The 19270-nt window shown below is 41.5% G+C and overlaps 1 protein-coding gene and 1 pseudogene across 1 annotated transcript in view; both read right to left on the bottom strand.

The window, feature by feature from the left end:
- The window catches only part of LOC102881620 (coiled-coil domain-containing protein 162), a 40635-nt gene extending 22413 nt beyond the window's left edge, over nt 1–18222 (bottom strand). The window contains exons 1-6 of the mRNA XM_015600052.2: nt 18097–18222; nt 16913–17008; nt 15669–15824; nt 10969–11198; nt 9894–10032; nt 8561–8684 (exon numbers count right to left, since the gene is read on the bottom strand). Of these exons, the coding sequence (XP_015455538.2) occupies nt 8561–8684; nt 9894–10032; nt 10969–11198; nt 15669–15824; nt 16913–17008; nt 18097–18195 (844 nt within the window). The 5' untranslated portion in view covers nt 18196–18222. The remainder of the gene's footprint in view (nt 1–8560; nt 8685–9893; nt 10033–10968; nt 11199–15668; nt 15825–16912; nt 17009–18096) is intronic.
- Nucleotides 17797–17912, bottom strand: LOC112474374 (annotated as a pseudogene).
- Nucleotides 18223–19270: the final 1048 nt, after the last annotated feature.

Here is a 19270-nt window from a genome sequence, read left to right as displayed (position 1 = left end):
GGCAAAATTAATTTGAATATAGAGTTAATAAAAAAAGGGGAGGAAATCCAAAAGAGAGAAGAAAAAGTCAGAGATTAGAAATGTGGAAAGCTGATAGACTATAAACTTTAGCTCTTGTATTGAAGCAGCAACAGGGCTGACACATATGAGGCGAGGCATATACACGGTTATTCAGAGTAGCATTGTTTAGGATAGCAAAAGCTTGAAAAAAACACATAAACTGCGGTATGTCATTCCAGTGGAATAACTACGCAGCTTTAAAAAAGAGAGGACATTTCCATGTACTGATATGAAGAGAACCAGAGATTGTTAAATGAAAAATTCAGTGTGCAGAACAGTGGATAGAAAATGTTATCTTTTATAAGAAAAATACAAAAAATATAGTAAGGGGGAGGCTAGCCCTCAAATCTATTCAAGGTTATTGCTCTAAAAATTCAGAATGCTCCAATATTATTACTTCTCTCCACTTTCCTGAATCATTCAAGGTAGCACACATTATTTTTTCCACCTCATAAAAATCCTCTTGACCCCACTTCCTCTGTCAGCTATTGTTTCATTTTTTTGCTCCTCTTTTAGCAAGACCCTCAGAAAGAGATGTCCACCTTTACTATTTGTGACTTCTCTCAAAATCCTACTTAAACCCGCTGACGCGGCCTACACCTCCACCACTTCCTTGAAACTGATTTCGTCATAAACACCAACGTGACACATATGGCACCATGTGCCCTCAGTACGGCTCACCCAGTGGTTTTCCTTGACCAGCAACATTTTACACAATTTATCAGTTCCTTCTGCTTGAGAAACTTTCAACACTAGACATTGGGACACCACTCTGCTCTAGTTTTCCTCTACCTCACTGTTCCTTCCAGACCCCTTTTTCTGGTTCTCCTTTTCCCCTCCACACCCTCAGCTCTTAGCATTAGAGTGTCCTAGGACTCGACCCTCGGTCCACCTCCTTTTTTCTATCTACACTCACTCCTTTAGTTATCTCATCTAGTCTCGTGGCTAAATAACAACCCTCAAATGTGGATCCCACAGCCACCTGGCATCTCTCCTTGGGTGTCTAAAAGGCATTTCGAACTTCACTTGTGCATAATTAAATTCCTGATCTTCCCTCCCTACTTGCCATCTAAACTGATGGCGATTCTATATTCCCAACTGCTTAGGTCAAAAGTCTTGGAGTTATCATGGAGTCTTCTCTTCCTTCTACACCCAATACCCAATCCATTAGTGACGACTTTAAAAATTTGCCCAGAATCTGACCACTTACTACTTCTACTGCTTCCATGCTTGTCGGAGCCACCATTTCCTCTTGCTTGGATTATTGCAATAGCCTCCAAACCAGCCCCTCCCCTCTCCTGCCCTTCACTGTCCATTCTCAACCCAGTAGCCAGAGAGGTTCTCTCAAAATAAGTCAGATCATGTCACTCAAAATCTGGGACAGGCTCCCCATTATGTTCAGAGTAAACACTAGCGTCCTTGCGAGGTCCTGTGTGATCTGTCCTCCTTTCGTGCTTCTTCTCTGACTTCATCTCCTACCACTCTCCTTCATTCTTTTCATTCCAGCCACACTTGGGTCTTTGCTGTTTCATAAATAGGATATCTGCTTAGGGCTTTTGTATGGGCTGTTCTTCTGTCTGGAATGCTTTTCCTCCAGATACTCAGATACCTAACTCCTTTGCCCTCTTCGAACTTTGCTCAAAATGTCACTTTCTTGAAGTCTATCTTGACCCCCTATTTAAAATTACCCTGTGCCCTCTTCGAACCTCCATAGCACCATCCTCCCTACTCTATTATTTTCTTATTTCTTATGTTTATTGCTTATTGTCTGTCTACCCTTTTCCAGGTGATAAACTCCACAAGGGTAAGGATTTTTGCTCCATGACAGTATGGATGCATCCCTAAAACAGTGCCTAAAATACAGTAGGCCTAGAACCTAGTAGGTGCTCAGTAAGTAGATATCGAGTGAAAGAATAAATTAGTGTACGCATAAATAAGCGCCAAAAGGATATAGTAAAAACTAATTAAAAGTGGTTACATAGGAGGTGGTAGAGGAGAGTGGAGGCAACGAGACTTCTAAATATCTATTTTTAATATAATTGTGAGTTTTGAACCAAGTGTGAGTATATCTGTTAAAAAATAAATTTAAAAATAAAATGACAATGCTAGAACAATGGAAATATGTCAACACTCCTTAACTTGCATACAGAAGAGCAAAGGCACATGTGTATGTTAGTTCTGTTGGGGCCTACTTCCTTGTGCATGGCCCCAGGGGTGTCGTGAAACAGAGAGAGATCTATGGAATTAGAGGTAGGAGCCAAGCCCCACCGCACTCCCTTTTCTCTAGTAGGGGTGCTGGCCATCAGCAAAAGCGTGCACAGGGCCACTCCCTGCCCCAGCTGTTTCTAATTTTAGATGAAATTTCCTACTCATAACTTTATTTTTCTGACAGGAGACTCAGGACACTTAAGAGAAAGCATCTAGCACAGTCTTCCCAGAAATATGGCTATGACAGAGCAGGAGCCTCGAGTGCAATGACATTGCACTTATTATCGAGGGGAGAAGGGTGTCCTGTTTTTGAAAATGGGATTCCATGCTTCTTCTACAATTGGCTCCTTCCCATTATACCAAGTATATCTGATTTTCCTTTTCCTGTAGGACAATAAAAGTGAATAGACATATCACCACTGTCCTAGCACAGTGAAGGGAAAAATCCAAGAGTTAATATGCCTAGCAGTTCACACTTCGTAAGATGTTTAAGACTTCTATAAATCTCAGCTTTGACAAGACGGAGCTCATGTATATTTCAGACTAGAAATTGGATACTTTTCCTGGGTATTTTAGTGACAGGTGTCTGGCTCACAGATAAGCCTGGTGAGGGGCCACATCCACCACACACTTCTTGTTTGGGGACTATTGCCTGCCAAATACCCACAGAGTTGGTTTGGGGTTTAAATCTGGGCTCAGCTGAAAGGGAAGTATCTTATAGGATTGCTGAAAAATCTTCCTCAAATGATTCTTTCTCATGAGAAAGAATCTATAGGCAGGAGTCAGGGGAAGCCAGCAAAAGTAGAATTCATCCAAGAGAAGTAATTCCTGGCCAAGCGGAGCTGGCAGTCTCCAAATGTGTCTCATTTTCAGTGAGTGTGTGTGGTCACAGCTTCTTTAAGATTAAACTGTTTTTGACAGAAACATGAAGATGGGAAGGAGACAGCACACTGGGGGTTAAATTGCTGTTTTGTTCTTCCCTCACTGTTCCCATGTCTTTTTTTTTTAATTAATTAACTTTTTTGGTGACATTGGTTAACGAAATCCACTAAGTTTCAGGTGTACAATTTAATAGTCAGGCACATATATATTGCATTGTGTGATCCCCTCCCATAGTTAGGTTTCTTTCTGTCACCACATTTTGACCCCTTTAACCCCATCTACCTCCCTCCTCCCCCCTCCCTCCCCTCTGGTAACCACTATTCTATTGTCCATGACGGTGGTGGGTGGGGTGGGGGGACTTTGACTTCCTGGTGGCCAAACTCCTTCCCCTCTCTCCCTCTCTGGACACTCTCTTCACACCCTTCCCCCTTACACCCCGCAAGTAGCCTCCTCCTTCTAGGAAGAGCATCTCGGTTTGGTAGCATTTCACTTCTCTAGCACAACCACCAGCCCTCCCTGCCTGAGGGGCCCCTGGGTCCTAAGGCAAGGCAGAACTGAAACTTAAAGGCACACAACTGCCAAATGAGGTTGTTTTCCCTGACCAGGCAAGGGTGGAGGTGGGGGTGGGGAGGTTGAAAACCTTGTTGCTTCAAACATATGTATGTTTTTGTACTCCTGTGTCTCTCAAATTGCTCCCCAGAACACTAGTTCCTTGAGTTGATGATAGATGTTCCCAAGGGGAGAAAAAGGTTCTGTGGTCAAATAAATTTAAAGAACATATCTTACTCTATCTGTCTCCTGGAGATTTATAATTCAGATAAATAGGATAGTAAAGGCTCTGAGAAGGTCTAGAGTAAATAAATCTTTTAAACATTATCTACTCCAAATTTTTCAAACTTATTTTGACAAAAACAAACAAAATCCTTCTCTCTCAAATCCTGCAAAAGCAATTAAGACTAAGAGTTGGTCGGTTAATCAAAAGAAGTCTGTTAAACCAGAGAATGCTTAAAAAATGACATGCACTATCTTAAACATTTACTTAAAAATACACAACTATGCAGACATTTGCCAATCTTCTAACAGAGTTTAGGCCTTTTCTTTGCATGTACCCACTCATTGGAGTTCTGTATTATCTTTCTTCTATAATATATGTACATAGTCCACAATTTCTAGTGTTTGGGTTTTTTTTGGTTTGTTTCTTTCCTTTTATGGAGAGAAAACTTAAAGACCATGAAACAATCCAAATGCATTATTTTTTAGATCAGTTTTATGTTCATAGAAAAGTTGAGCAGACAGTACAGAGTTCCTATATATCCTCTGCCCCCATCCTCAACACACAGCCTCCCTCAGTATCAACATCCGACTCCAGTGTGGTACATGTGTTACAACTGACGAACCTCCACTGACATTTCGTTGTCATCCAAAGTCCATAGTTTACATTATGGTTCAGAAATTGTGGATTTGACAAATGTTTAATGACATGTGTCCGCCATTGTAGTACCATACAGAATAGTTTCACTGCTCTAAAAATCCCCTGTGCTCCCTGCCTATTTATTCCTCTCTCCTCTCTAAACCCCTGGCAACCACTGATCTTTTTAATGTCTCCATAGTTTTGCCTTTTCCCAAACGTCATAGAGTTAGAATCATATAATATGAGCTTTTTCAGGTTGGCTTCTTTCTCTAGTAACATGCATTTAAGCTTCCTCGATACTTTTTCATGGCTCGATAGCTCCTTTCTTTTTCTTTAGTTGAATAATATTCCATTCACTGGATGTACCACAGTGTATCCATTTCAACTTAGCTTTTATAGAACAGATCTCTTTTTGTACTCCTATTTCATTGGTTTACATAATATATAATTAAATTATTCAAACGCAATGACAAGTGAAAGTGACATAAACAGGTTTGGAGCAAACAATGATTGATGATGCTAGGCGAACATCCACAAACTAAATACTGTGAATAGTGAGTACTTTGTCAGCTCATGTTACCAAGGAATGGAAAGCTTCGGGTGAAGGGTGGTTGGGAGAAGTCCTGCATCAATATGTTGAGGAACTCATGTTCCAGGGCACGACGATGGGGAAAGCGGCCTAGATCATGCTCTCCTAAGTCTTTTGATTGTGTTTCTCTCAAGGGAAACATTTTTGTTCACTCACCTTTAACATACATATGTTTATGTGCAACTACCTCCAGTACAATTACTGGCTAATATTGCAGAGCATGATGTACTTAGGGTGAGGGAGATCTACCAACGGTCTCAATCCATATTCCCAATAGTTTCTTTGACCTTTTAAGTCTTTTGTCTGACTTCTTATCAAATGTAATTAGGTTATTTTTTAAACCTCATAATGTGGCTGAAGATAAGCAGGGTTGGAAGTGTCCCCTCTACTATTTCTTAATATTTGCTTGTGGATTGCCTCCCCATCGTTACTTTAGGGTACCTCAGTGCAGAGTGTCACTTCTTACATAAGGACTCAATCAATTTAGAAGTTCTAATATTTTCTTCCCATACTTCTAGGATATATGTACTCCACTTTGGAGACTTCTGACCTTATAACTGCTCAGAGAAATTTAGAAAATCGATTAAAAATTACTTCGATGCCAAAATATCCATGATGGAGAATGGCAGAGTCTTTCTGAATCAGTGGAGTCCATCTCTTTGCTGAGGCAAACCCAGAGGCTGGATGAAGAAGACATCTGGAGCCATTTTTGCAATTTCTCAGGGAGGCCCTAGTTCAGCTACCAAGAACTAGCACCAGACCAGACACATTTTTCAGATGCTCACTGAAAAACTGAAAACTCACTCAGAAGCTGTAAGGGATGAAGCCCCAAGGCAAAATGGGGAGGAAGGAAGGAGATAGAGGGGAGAAGTTTCGAGGGTTCTTTTCTGGCAGGTATAAATGTGGACACCGGCGTCAGCCAACAGGCAGAGAGGAGATCCGGAAGGAAGGACAAAAGCCTGCGATGTCCCCTAGCCTCAGTCTCTTCATTCCTAATTCCCTCTGGAGAAACCCCTAGCCCCAAGCTAACCTTCACCACAAAGGGTGGTCTTGCGTGATGAAGTAGCCTTCTTTGAAAGCCCCATCTACTGTGGCTGCACCTGGCTGCTGAGATGAGCAGGAGGTGGTTTGATTGTCTTCTTTGAAGGTACCCAGCCTATGGAGGTCTCAGGAAAACTAAATTAAAGAAATATACATAAAAACACCCCTGGCGCACAGTGGGGACTCAGTTACTCACACTGGGGGGAAGTCAATACAGGAGGAGACCCAGGCCTTCAGGTAAGTCATGCTGAACAGAGCAAAACACCCTCACTATTGGCAGTTATTTTAAAAGCTTTATGAGTACAGAATCTTAACAAGAGTAGCATTGGTCAGTATACTCTAGCCAAAGTAAGGTTTGGTATTATTAACCTTACCAGCACTTCAAATAATTCTCCCCCGCCCCTCCGCCTGACCTCCGCTTCTTTCCACGAAGAGCTGACAAGCACCTTGCACAAGGCAGCAAACTGCACAGCCACAAGGCAAAGATGCTTCCTCCCCAAGGCCCCAACCCAGGTGTCACATAAGAACCACAGCCCCGAGAAACACGCAGATGGTTGCACCTGCTGTGCGCTTGTGGATTTTCTCCAAGGACACAGAAGGGAGCCACCTGGATGCAGCAAACACAGTATAAACAACGGGCACTTTGTCTCTTGTTAAATGTCCTGTAATTGGAGCTCAACCACACTCAGCACTCTGGTGACATTCAGAGACTCCCAGTGGGGAGTGGCTTGCCCTCTCACTGAACAGCCTATTCTCAGAGCCCTGTTTACAGAATTCAGTTACTCGAAGCACCGATAAAATGACAATGGTTTAGGCGAGGACCTAGGTTATTCATAAACATTACAATGTCTGTATACTTTGTCTCAAGAGAAAAACCTAATTTATTTTGCTAGGCAGACAACTCTTCTATAGCGCAAAGGCTGTAGATTTTCCTACGAAATTAGTAGGAGTTAGAAGTGGACGTTACAGTTTAGACAGAATCTGCTATATAATCTATGGTGCCCTGTGCAAAATAAAAATGCAGGGCTTTTTGTTCAAAAAGCAAGAAAAAAGTGCCGTTATAGGTACTAAAAGATAGAATTTTCCTTTCTTCCATAGTCTCTCTCTCAACCTGTCATGGTATTCTTATTTGTTTTTAACGTGGTACTCCCAGGCATGGGATGCTTGCAGGGCAAATGCGACCCTCATGGGCACCCAGGGGCCCCGTCCTGTGACTGGGTGCATGAGTGCACGTGGCCCACCAGGGCAGGACAAAGGCCCTGTGCCTGGCCAGGGGCAGAGAAGTTGAGCCAGGTGTCTCTAATTCCCATGAGCCTACCACCCAACCCACTGTGGGCCGACAACCCCAAAGGTATTACAGCCTTTGTCCTGGGATATTTTAAGTACCCAGGGATGGACAACGGGCTTGTCCCCACTGAGTCACCTATCAAACACGCTGTGGTGCTGTCCAGCCTGGGATCCTTTACATGCTTCCAGGTACATATACTCAACCCTGACCCTCGCCAAGCTCAGGCCCTCACTGGGGTGGAGGGCTGTAGTGATTGCTCAGTGGAGGCAGTGAGGGGGAGTTTTGGAGGTTCCCTGGGTGACAGAGAGTAGAGGAGCAGGCAGCTGAGAACTCTCCTGGCAGGGCAGCAGGAGGTGGGCCTGTATGTGAGCCAAGGCTCCAAGCCCTTGGTGCATGCTACATCAGCTCACTGGATTCCATTTACAAAACAGAAATTCTAAGTTAAAATTAAGAGTTTCAAGATGGTATCCACAAAGCATTAAACCCCAAGTACCTCTGAGTCCTGTGTGAGTTCACTGGTCACATGCCCACGAAGTGACCCTGACTTTAGACTTCAGATGAAAGGAAACAATTTCGATTGCCTTTCTACCCCAAATATATTCATTCGTAAGATTTTGATATATATATGTCATATATATATACATATATATATGGAATAAGAAAGGCTTTATTTGTTTCCCCCATCTCAACTTTATTCCAGTTATGACTTAATCAGCAGAGTTGAGATTGGAGTTAACAAATGTTTTATTAATTAATTAATTAATTGATTGATTGATTTACTTATTTACTTACTTATTTACTTATTTATTTAAATTTACTGTTCAATTACAGTTGACATATAACAAATGTTTTCTATTTAAAAGCCCTTTAAGTAGAAGGAAATATATCAAAGTGTTAATAGTTCTTCTCTTTGGGCCAAGGTGTTAAAAAGTAATTTTTGTGTAATTTTCTAGGCATGGTAGAGTTGTCATTGTTTTTTTTTTTTTTTTTACCGTGAATATGGATACACGGATTGCTTTTATAATTAGAAAAAAACCAGTAAATATTATTTTTGTGAAGTAATAAAATAAACATACTTTACCTGTCGGTAGAGTACACTGCTGCTCTTTGGACTTTTCTGACAAAACCAGTGTTATCTCTCTGTTAACTTTTCTTAATACCTCCTGGATCATATGAATTTCAAGATTTTCCAGAAGCTTCTGAAGCTAGAGTAAGCAGTTTGAGAGTCAGTCTCCGCATTCAGTTTACTCTCTAGGCTCCTAAGTGAAATAACTGCAGATGGGCCTTGGGCTAGCCCTGTCCTCCAGCTACTCTCCCCAGGGAGGAAGGAAAGGCTCCTGTCTTGGGCTCCCATGTGGTTCTGCTGGAGAAGATGCACCTCTTTGGAGAACAACATCTTTTCTTCCTGGCACACATCCTGACTAATAAAATATAACTCTTTTACCAAGTTCCGCTAAACTGCAAAATGCTCAATGTCTGAGGTGACCTCATGTGTTTTGGGGTCTCTAAATGTGGCCAGGAATTTCATGAGCCGTTATTATAAGAGAAGCCCTCAAATCTGAAACTTGATTTAGACACCAAGGAGGATTTCGTGAGATTTAAAACTCTATATGCAACCAAGAGAAAATTGTTTCAATAACTGTGAGCCTTTACTTTATTCATTATGCTTGCAGAGCACATGTTTCTCCCTGTTGGAGGTACTAGAGAAGAACCAGGGTTCAGAAAGAAAAGCAATGGGATTGGGACTGAACTCTGTGTGTGTGTGTGTGTGTGTGTGTGTGTGTGTGTGTGTGTGTGTGTGTGTGTGTTGTGGGGCGAGGCGCTAAGTTCTCCTTGATGCTTAATGGACATGCATCTCAGCATTGACACCTAAACAGCTAGAGGCTTTGCTTGCATGTTTCAATGAGCACAGCTACATGGAGCTGGTGGTGTCCCAGGGCCAAAGTGAACAAACACTTGGAAAAACAACCTCTTCACAAAGGTCATCTAACACATACCAATGGGCTCGTGCACAAATGGTGTTGTCTTATTCTCAGAAAAACAATCACTATTTTAAATATTCAATTTCCACAGCTATGTGTATTGGCAGGGGAGAGACTTGTGTATTTTATGTTTAAGATGCTAGTGGTTGTGTTTTCTATCATTGTCTTTTTTTGTGGTGGTGCAGCTTAATTTGGAAAAATTAAAATATAAAAATCTGGACTTCCAGTTCTGAGACATTAATTGGTAGTTATTTGTTTCATCAAAGTCCCACATGCTTTTAAATACTTAGTTCCCCCTGAGCCTGTTCAATGATTTACAAAACTTCAATTTATACTTCTTAGACAAAACACCACTTGAGTATATCTATAGTTTTACATGCTAATTCCATAAAGCAAATTTTCAAAGCCAAATTCAAAATAGCTCCTGCATACCTGCTGAGTTTTTATTTCAATTTCTGAAGCTCCTTTTGGGGGAAGAATAGACTGACTACTTATTATAAGTCCTTCAAATTCATCTTCTTTTCCCATCTGCCTAGCTATAGCTTTCATGCTGGGGTAGAGAATGTCAGTTCTATTGAAAAAGGGAGAGAGAAATTAGAAACAAACATATTTTTTTCCTAATACAAATTCTCTAACAATTATTTTCATTCATGTTCTGTTTCCTGTCATCACATATAAACCTCCCAACTCATCAGACACTCACATCGACATGTAAATTCACCACAGTTGTCATTCCCTTAGTCAATATTAAATCCCAAGGCCTTTTCCCATTGGGTATATTTAATTTCAGTCTTCATTTTCAAAACATTGACAAGTCTTCTCATTCCCTAGTAACCAGGAGAGCTGACTATAGTAACTCATGAGACAGACAATTCAGATTACTCCACCAAAGCGAATCTCGTTGCACTCAGTAAGTTCCAGGGTGGTGGGTGGTTGCCTAGGGAATGCTTGTTTGGTGACAGACATATGGCAATAGTGATGTATTTTTCCTGCCAGTTAAGTCATTCCGGCTAGGGTTTTAAGCTCCAAAAAACATCCTATCATCCCATAAACCTAATTATACCTCTGTACTCCATTATACCTCTGGCTGCAACACACAAAGCCCTCGGAGACTCAGCACTTGGGTCTAATGGGGCAGAGGGTGGGGAGGAGTTCACAGAAGCAGCATTTCCCCCACTCAGTGCTTGCTGGGATCCTATGAGCTAAAAAGCTTAGAATCAGCACTGTGGGGACACTTTAGAAGCACAAGTTCACAGGTATAGAACTTTGGGTAAATGGTGTATAGTGTCGCTTGCTGGACCCTAGCACCATCACTGCAGTCAACAGAACCCAGCCTTTCCTGTAAAGCGCTGTTTGTCAAGACACATTGCCCAGCTTCCTCTGGGCTTAGTGGGGCTGACCATACTAAGAATCATGGACCAAATCTCACCCTCAGAGCAAGGGGCTGGGATTTGGCAAACCCTAGGTTCCACTCTTTCACATGAATTTCCACCTCAGCAACACTCACCCATAGAGCTCCAAGAACTGTTTGTGGAGAGAGACAGAATTGATGTCCTGGCCTCCCAGCTTAAACTGACCCCAGTGCTCCTTCAGCACTTCCAGCTGCTTCCACAGTATCAGAAATGATCTCAGCAAAGCAAGGGACACCACCTCATCACATGGGCCTCCCAGAAGGTTGGAGGCCTTTGGGCTGCTCTGGAACAGACCTCTGAATCCTGGCGCTCTGGACAAATTTGGCTGAAAGCATTACAGACATTCTTTATTGATCATGGGTAAATACAGAATAATCTTTTACCTGCGGCCTACACAAAATGAAGTCTTTGAACACTGATTCTTCTCCCCGAGAGGAGTGGTTTGCAGACCTATGTAGTACACGTGGGGCTTAGAGAGGGAAAGTATCCTTCCTAAACAGACAGGACACGGTTTTCTGTTTGGCTCTTGAATCCCTTATTTTTATATCTCTTTTACTTGGGTACTAACATTTTATCTCCCTTTGAAAAATTAAGCCTTTTGTGTTTACCTCTGCATTCTGGAAAGTGCTCTTCAATACCCTTGAGATTCAACTCCCCATATGGTAGAGCAATAATATAACCTTAAATTGTATGGGTAAGTAAATAGAAACTTAAATTTATCTTATCTATCTCCTTTTCCTTCTCCTATCCTTTAAAAGTTAGAGAACATGTCTCTTAATTTGAATTTATTATTCAATAGGTAATTTTACTTTAAAATGATGATTTGTTCATTCATTCACTGGTGTTTTTCTTAAATAAGAGTTTGTCGAGGGGCTATTATGAGCCCTGGAGGATGTGGTTGGAATGAGGGTTCTGGGTCCCTGCTCTCCTGTAGCCAGGGTATAAGGTAGAAGGGCCAGGTGACCCAGCGAGTGACAGACAGTATAGGCACCTGCGTCCAGCCCCTCAGTCTGACAACAGTATCTCAGTCACAGGAAAAGGAGCTTTTCTTTGCAGATGAAGATGGCAAATCCGGATCATGATGCTATGACAAGAAGGGCCTCAGGGAACAATGAGGTAATAGCTAGCACCTTAGACACTAGGGTTTCCAGGTTAGGAACCGGAAGAACTAGAGTAACTAGATCCTAGATCAGTGCTATTAACATGTCTAAAGAAAGGCATGGCTGCCAGAAAGAGGGTTGGTCAGAGGGAGAGCTGGCAAACAAGACCCAGGAGGGAGTGAGTTCCTGAAGACAGTTGGCAACCTCTCGACCTTGTAGCCTACCTCCTCAACAATCAGCTAATCCACGTGTTCCCAGATTTTTTAATCCTCGGAAACCTTTCATTAAAGGAAATCTTATACAGTGGCCCAACATATCCAAGAGACCAAGGCCAATCACAGTGACGGGGAGGAAGCAGCCTAAAGGCCACAGAGTTGGGCCTAGTGCTCAGAAAGCCCCAAGGTGCCTCTGAGGAACCCCAGGACTCCTGGGACCTAGGCTCTGAGACAATCTATCGCCTTCACTTCAGAGTTTGAGAGACTGAAGTCTAAGAACTGGTGGCACAGATGGGACAGGAAACTCAGAATTCTAACTCACTAGCAGTAGAAATTCCAGTGTTTCCTATTGTCTACAAATAGTTAAATACTCCTAAATAAAACAAATCATAAAACTACTTAAAATAAAAAATAATTTTAAAGCAAACTTACTTTGTTAACATATAGTTGACCCTTGCACAGCTAAAAATCTGAATATAACTTAAGTCGAATCCACAGATATGAAACCTGGAAATATGGAGAGCCAACTGTACATTGATTGAAAAAAATCTAGGTATAAGTGGACCCACACAGTTCAAATCCATGTTGGTCAAGGGTCAAATGTATTCTTATTAAGAGAAGTCTTCTCTTTCTAAGTGTTTTAAAGAATGGGAAAAGGAACAGGAGACAAAGTAAAAGAACAAAGTAGGGGAGGTGAAAGTGTCAGGGAACAATGATAATTGATCAGAAACAGGGCCAAAAAATGATCAAGTGAAGAACCAGAGGGCCCAATATGCTTTTAGTCTTGGCATTACTTGGTCTATACCCAGCTTTGCAAGGGCTCCTTCTAGGTGAAGCATCTAATTCTATTGTAGCATTCAGGTGGTGCATCTAAAACATTTCCTTTTCCACTAACTGCCCTGAAGAAGACTTGTGACTCAGTGTTAGAAAGGTATAAGGAAAATCTATTGGAAGGCTTCTGGAAAAGATTTTCCTCCTTTATAAAAAGATCTTCCTCAAAGAAAGCTTTTTTTTGTTCCTCTTTTCATCTTACAAGGATGAAGGTGGCATTTTGCTGACATACCCAGGATGGCAGAGCTGGGTGCCTGCAATCTACTTGAGTGACTGCACTGACCTCAACTGTTTTGAAAGATTAATACACTTCTCTAACTGAAGTCATGGCTAGTGGGACAAGCTGTTACATATGGCAAGTACACCCTAATTGGCATAGAGTGGCATCTGCTTAAAGGTGGAAAATAAAAAAAAAAACTTCCAAAAGAGTGGTTTGGAAGTTGAAACCTGAAGGATAAGTAGGAGTTAATCGGATGGTGAAGCAGAAAGTGGAAGAAGGAAGTTTTCCACCAGAGGGACCAGCTTATATGAAGGTACAGAGGAGAGAGTGCATGGTGCATTTGACAACATGAAAGAAGTTGAGGGTAGAAATAGTGGCCAGAGTCAAGCTGTGAAGTTCTGATTAAGGCATTTGGACTCTATTCTCAGGGCGTTTGCTAATCACTGATGAGTTATAGGATGGAAGTGACATAGTCAGGTTTGCATAAAAAATAATGGACTGGAATAGACTGGAAGGATGCAAGAGTGAATACAGGGAGTCCAATTGGAGGTTATGAGCATAGCTCTGGACTAGGAGATGATGATCATCTGGACTGGTGGACATGGGGTGGGGAGGACGGATGAAGAAAAGTAGATAAACTTGAGAGATATTAAAATAATAGGATAGTAAAACTTGGTGTTTGCCTGATTGTAGGGTATACTAGAGAGAAATCAAAGATGGGTGTCCAGGTTTTTTGGCTTGGACAGCCAGGCAGGGAATATCCAAGCAGCAAGCAAGTTTGGGGGCAGTAAAATGAGCTCAGTTTGGGACACACTGTCTCTGAGATGGAACAAGGTGGTTGAGCACATGAATCTGATAGGATTGAGATTTGGACTGAACATGTAGATTTGGGAGTTGCTGCATGCAAGTCATCAAAGTCATAAAAGTAGATAGGTTTGCCTAGGGAGAGGGTGAGAAGCAGGGTGACACAGTGAATGAGAGTATGAGGGAGCTCCAGAGCAAGGCTGTTGGGGTGGCATCAGGGTTTCTCTCCTCAGAGGCATGTGACTGGGCACATCACTTAACCTTTCTGTGCCTTGGTATTCTTATCTGTAAGATGAGGAAAATGAAAGTACCTACCTCGTGGAATTATTGTGAGGATTAAAGAAATTAATAATTAAAGTATTCTGAACAGATCTCAATTATAGCCAATAGTAGTATTAATAATATCCATCATGAAGTTATTGATTAGACACAGAAGGCACAGTGCCCGGGCCTCACAAAATGTTTTGATTTCTTTTAAAATCAGAAAAAAAAGAATAAAATGGTTTAATATATGACATTAACATATTTTTCTTTATATTAACACAGTTGTAAACTATAAATTTTAATTTTTTGTTTGTTTGTTTTATGGAGGAAAGGGCCCACAAGACAAAAGTGGTTAGAGCCATGGAAGTCAAAATGCAGCCTGGTAGTAGTAGTAGTGAGACAATCCCCAAAACAACAACATTTTCGGCAGAGAGAGACAGGGGAGTCTACAGGGAAGCCTGAGAAGCTGTGGCCAGCAATGTTGGAGGAAAACTAGGAGAGAGTTGGCTTTGGAAGCAAAAGGGAAGAGAGGCTTCAGGAAGGACACACTGTCAAATGCTGCCAAGGGGTCAGGTTGGAAGGAGACTGAAACGTTTCCAGAGGATTTAGTGACAAGGACCACTGTGCTCTTGATGACAGTGGTCACAGTGGTGCGATGGGTAGGAAGAGAGATTGCACTTTCTGATGAGTAGATGAAAGGTAAGGAAATGCAGATGGCTGGTGCACACGTCTCTCAGAAAGGTTAGCTCTGGGAAGGAGGCTCTTTAAATAGGAGCACCAGCTAGCTCACCCTGTATCCAGACAAATCTCTATCTGGTTCCAAGAGACATGCAGAATTGTTTCAAGTTATGACCCCAGGTGGCCTAGTGGCTCTTGGTAACTTAGAGTTTCGGAGGAACAAGTAAGTCCAAAGGAGAGAGTGCTTGCCTAGGAGCCCATAGGCTAGCTGAGTGATAAAGACAGAAGCCCAGGCTGGAGATCTTCATCGGGGGCCCTTATCTTACCCCTCTGGTCCTTCCTACTCCAGTCCTAAATGTGGGATTCACATGGAAAAGCAGCCAGCAATGGAGCATTTGTTCCATTTGGTTTCGATGGACCTCCCATAATCTTTGTTCTATTTTTAAAATTAAAATAAATGGATATACCACCAATCGCAGGACTTATTGTGAAAGAAAATACTTTGAAGTGGCTTTAACAGGCTACTCCGGCTTCATTGCTGCTCCTGTGCAGCATTAGCACAGTCTTGGGACCCATTGGGAGAGGCTATGGGCAGATGTGGCTCTCAAGTCCTTCTACAAACTAGGAAGGTTTTTTGGGACAATACAGCATCAGCCAATAAGTGGACTGTTCACCAAGAATACCTGTGTATTTTTGTCTAGTGTGGCTTGCTGTCCTGGGGCACTTTCCATGATCAAATGATAGTGGCTCAAAAGTACATCTTCCATTAGCAGTTGCATGCCCACCAGCTCTCCATGAGCCACCTTGAGGTCGGGGCCACTTAAATTACAGAAGCACAGCTAAAAACAAAAAAGAACAAAACAAAACGAAAACATCCATTTTGAGGACTTCTATGTGTCCTTTACATATGGCTTTTGGGAAGAAAACTAGGAGTAATTGTGTTTACAAGCCCTGCCCTCTCAACTGTTAAAACATTCCATAGAAATCAGAGCAACATTTCTAGCTCAATGTCTTCTTTGAACATATAAGACTTTTGGCTCTGTATGGAAATTCAAGTTTCCCAGCCTTACAGTGGTGTCTGTACATGGTGAATGTATAGCGTGATACCAACTTTTCTTTAAAAGTACAGAAATAAACACATGTGTGCATAGGGAAAATACTGGAAAAAATAAACCTAAAATGTAAATTGTGATTGTCTCCTAGTAGGAGGCTATGACTGTTTTTTTTTTTAAATAATTTTTACTATTTTACTTAAAAAAAAATAACAAAACTTTTTGACTTATGGAGAATTTTGAGCATATACAAAATCAAATAGAATAGTTCCCATTACCCAGCCCCAAGAACCATCAATCTATGGGCAGTCCTGCCCCATTCCCATTACTCTCCACCTCCATATTACTTTGAAGCAAATTTATGATTGATTTTCATGTTGTTCTTAATACATTTCTATATTTTATATTTTTAAAAACAAAAACATGATAATATTTGCATAAGTGATGAGAGGGAAAACACATAATTGAAAGAAATTCTCCTTATGAGTTTTGCTTAAAGAGTTCTCTCTATTACTGTTCCTAGGTGAGTCAGAGTCAGAGGCTCCTGAGCTGCCAGCCTGGGTGTTTCTCTAAGAGGCCCAGAGAGTGATTGGAAGTGGATGGCCTCTCTCCCAGATACTAATGGCCATGGCAATTTTAGCTGAGTCTACAGCAAAAGTTGATAGCAGTTGAGACCATGATTCTCTTGTGTTTTAAGAAAACATGACTCGCCTTGCAGGCACTGGGTTTACAGCCTCATCAGAAACCATTCTGTTTATCTCATAAATTATTCAACACTGCCTAGAGTGTGGAGGATTTGACTTATGGGTCCAATGACACTTGCTTTGCAGTCTGCATTCAGTGCTCTCCATGACAAGTGGGAAGACCTATCCTACCTGCATATTATATTCCAGGGTATCTGGTCTGCTACTCATAACTGGAAATGGTCCTCCATCTTCCAGAAATGCTCTCCAAGGGAACAACACGAATGCCTAAAAGAACCAAATAATAAACATGATTATACTGTACTGTGTCCATAAGTAATAGATATCTGTATATGAACAAGATGTTTGTGTCTGCACCCCTAAATACTGTGGATGATTTATTTATTATGTAGAAATAATTCTTGAGGTATAGTCCCTGATGATGTAGAGAAGAGAGTAATAATCGTATTTAACAGAAAGTGGCTAAACACAGAGGGTACTGAAGACTTCAGTGTAACTAGTCGGCATGAGTGTTCGAAAGTTCCAAAATAATATAATACCAGTGGGACATATTTATAATTAATAAACTGAACTTTCTCAAATGTTCTCAATATTAGGAATCTTAAAAATTTGTCCTTCATCACCATTGTGCTTTAGTTCTAGGTAACGACTCCAAGTCAATGCCACAACGTTACACCTAGGCCTCTGTCTTCTCCACATCACTATCCAACAGGGTTACATTTGATAACACATGTTATAAGTGGGGCTAATCAGCTCAGCTGCTGACCTCATTGATGTATGGTAATTCCTATCATTATTATATTATTAAAGGGAAAAGATCAAGTGTTGGTTTTGCTGCCAGCTGTGAGCAGATACACTGTTGCCCCAATTAACCTGTTGAGCAGTTTGGAGGCAAAAACCCTGACTGGGAATAACAGCAAGTCGTGGGGGCCAGACTGCTCTACCATGTAAATGAAGGGGAGCCAACTAAGACTGGAGTGCATTAGAGCACTGAGAGCCCCTGCGATTTTATTTATTTATTTATTTATTTATTTATTTATTTATTTATTTATGCATGCCTACAGCACCTGGTCTCCCTAGGTGGTCCCCCATCCAAGTACTAACCAGGCCCAACCCTGCTTAGCTTCCAAGATCAGACATTGGGCTTGTTCAGGATGGCATGGTCATAGACCATGGATCCTGGCTCCACTGAGGTGTGAACCCAGGACCTTCTGGGTGTAAAGAAGACGTGCTAACCGCTATGCTATAGAACCACATCCAGAGCCCCTGCAATTTAAACCAAATGGAAACAAAGTGACAAAATTCTCTATGCATAACATTCCCTTTTATAGGTATAAAAATACCTCTGAACGCACCTGGAGGCTCTGTGGACCCAGTGGCTGAGGCAGGCGGAGCTGTGAAGCAAAAATGCTCTTCACCAGAGAGCTACTCAGTGGTGGCAACCCATGGTACATGCCGTCTGTGACAGACTGGTAGGCAGAAGCATTTCCGGCTGTCAAAAATGTCCTTCTACCAAAACACGAAGGGAATCTCATTAAAAGCAGTTACTTACGCTTCTAAAGCTCAACACTTTCTTCAAAGTTACTATAGCAAGATAACATTTTGAGATATTAACAGGTTTCTTTTTCTGCTACTTCATCCCTCACCCTGTCAGGATATATAGCCCTTCGCTCTCACAATTCACAGGGGGAAAGGTAGATACAGTTTACACTAGCACTGTTCAATAGAACTTTCTGCAATGTGGACATGTTCTATATTTGACTGTCTGATATGATAGCCACTAGCCGCGTTGAGCACTTGAAATGTGGTTACTGCAACTGAGGAAGTGAGTTTTAAATTTTCTTTTATCCAAATCAATAGTAATTTAAAGTTTTATATTAAATAGCCACATGTGGCTACTGTATTCACCTGTAGCTCTAGAACAAAGATATAGCTTGTTGATTATTTTAAGACCAATAGCTGAGACAACAATTCTTGATGTATAAAACCAAATTTTTAAATTAAATAATAAAAATCTGGGGGTTGAGAGAGAAAGCTTTTTGTTTTGTTTTGAACAAAACTTGGCTTTGCATATCAAGAACCAAAAATCCTGAAAACTAGAGCGTGAAAGTTTTACCATAAATTGTAGAGAAGGAAATATGCATGATAAATTACAATGACTTTCTTGCCCAGAAGGAAATAAGAGTTTAGCAAGCAAGAAAAGACAGTTTCTAGAGCTTAGATCTATTGGATGCCAAAGAAAAGATCCTGATACAGGATAAGATGGGAGGAGGGTATCTCAGACCAGAAGGGACCTTTTGCCTGGATCCTTCAGGGGCTTGGCCCAAGGCTGTATAAAACAGACATAAAAAGGAAGATCAACAATGACTAAGGGAGATGTTAGCACTGATGGAAATAAGGCAGCCTACCAGAAACTCATAGACAATCAACGTGTAGGGGAAAGACCTGGGGAGTGCCTGAGCCCCCACAAGTGGCTGTCCAGCAGGGTGCTGAGTAGCAGGCCAACCAGAAGGGATCTGGGGATGGACC

This window comes from Pteropus alecto, unplaced genomic scaffold (assembly GCF_000325575.1).
Source record: "Pteropus alecto unplaced genomic scaffold, ASM32557v1 scaffold79, whole genome shotgun sequence".
In the NCBI taxonomy this organism is placed as follows: domain Eukaryota; kingdom Metazoa; phylum Chordata; class Mammalia; order Chiroptera; family Pteropodidae; genus Pteropus; species Pteropus alecto.
The sequence above is the reverse complement of the archived record's forward strand: the minus strand, read 5'-3'. Positions and strand labels throughout refer to the sequence as shown.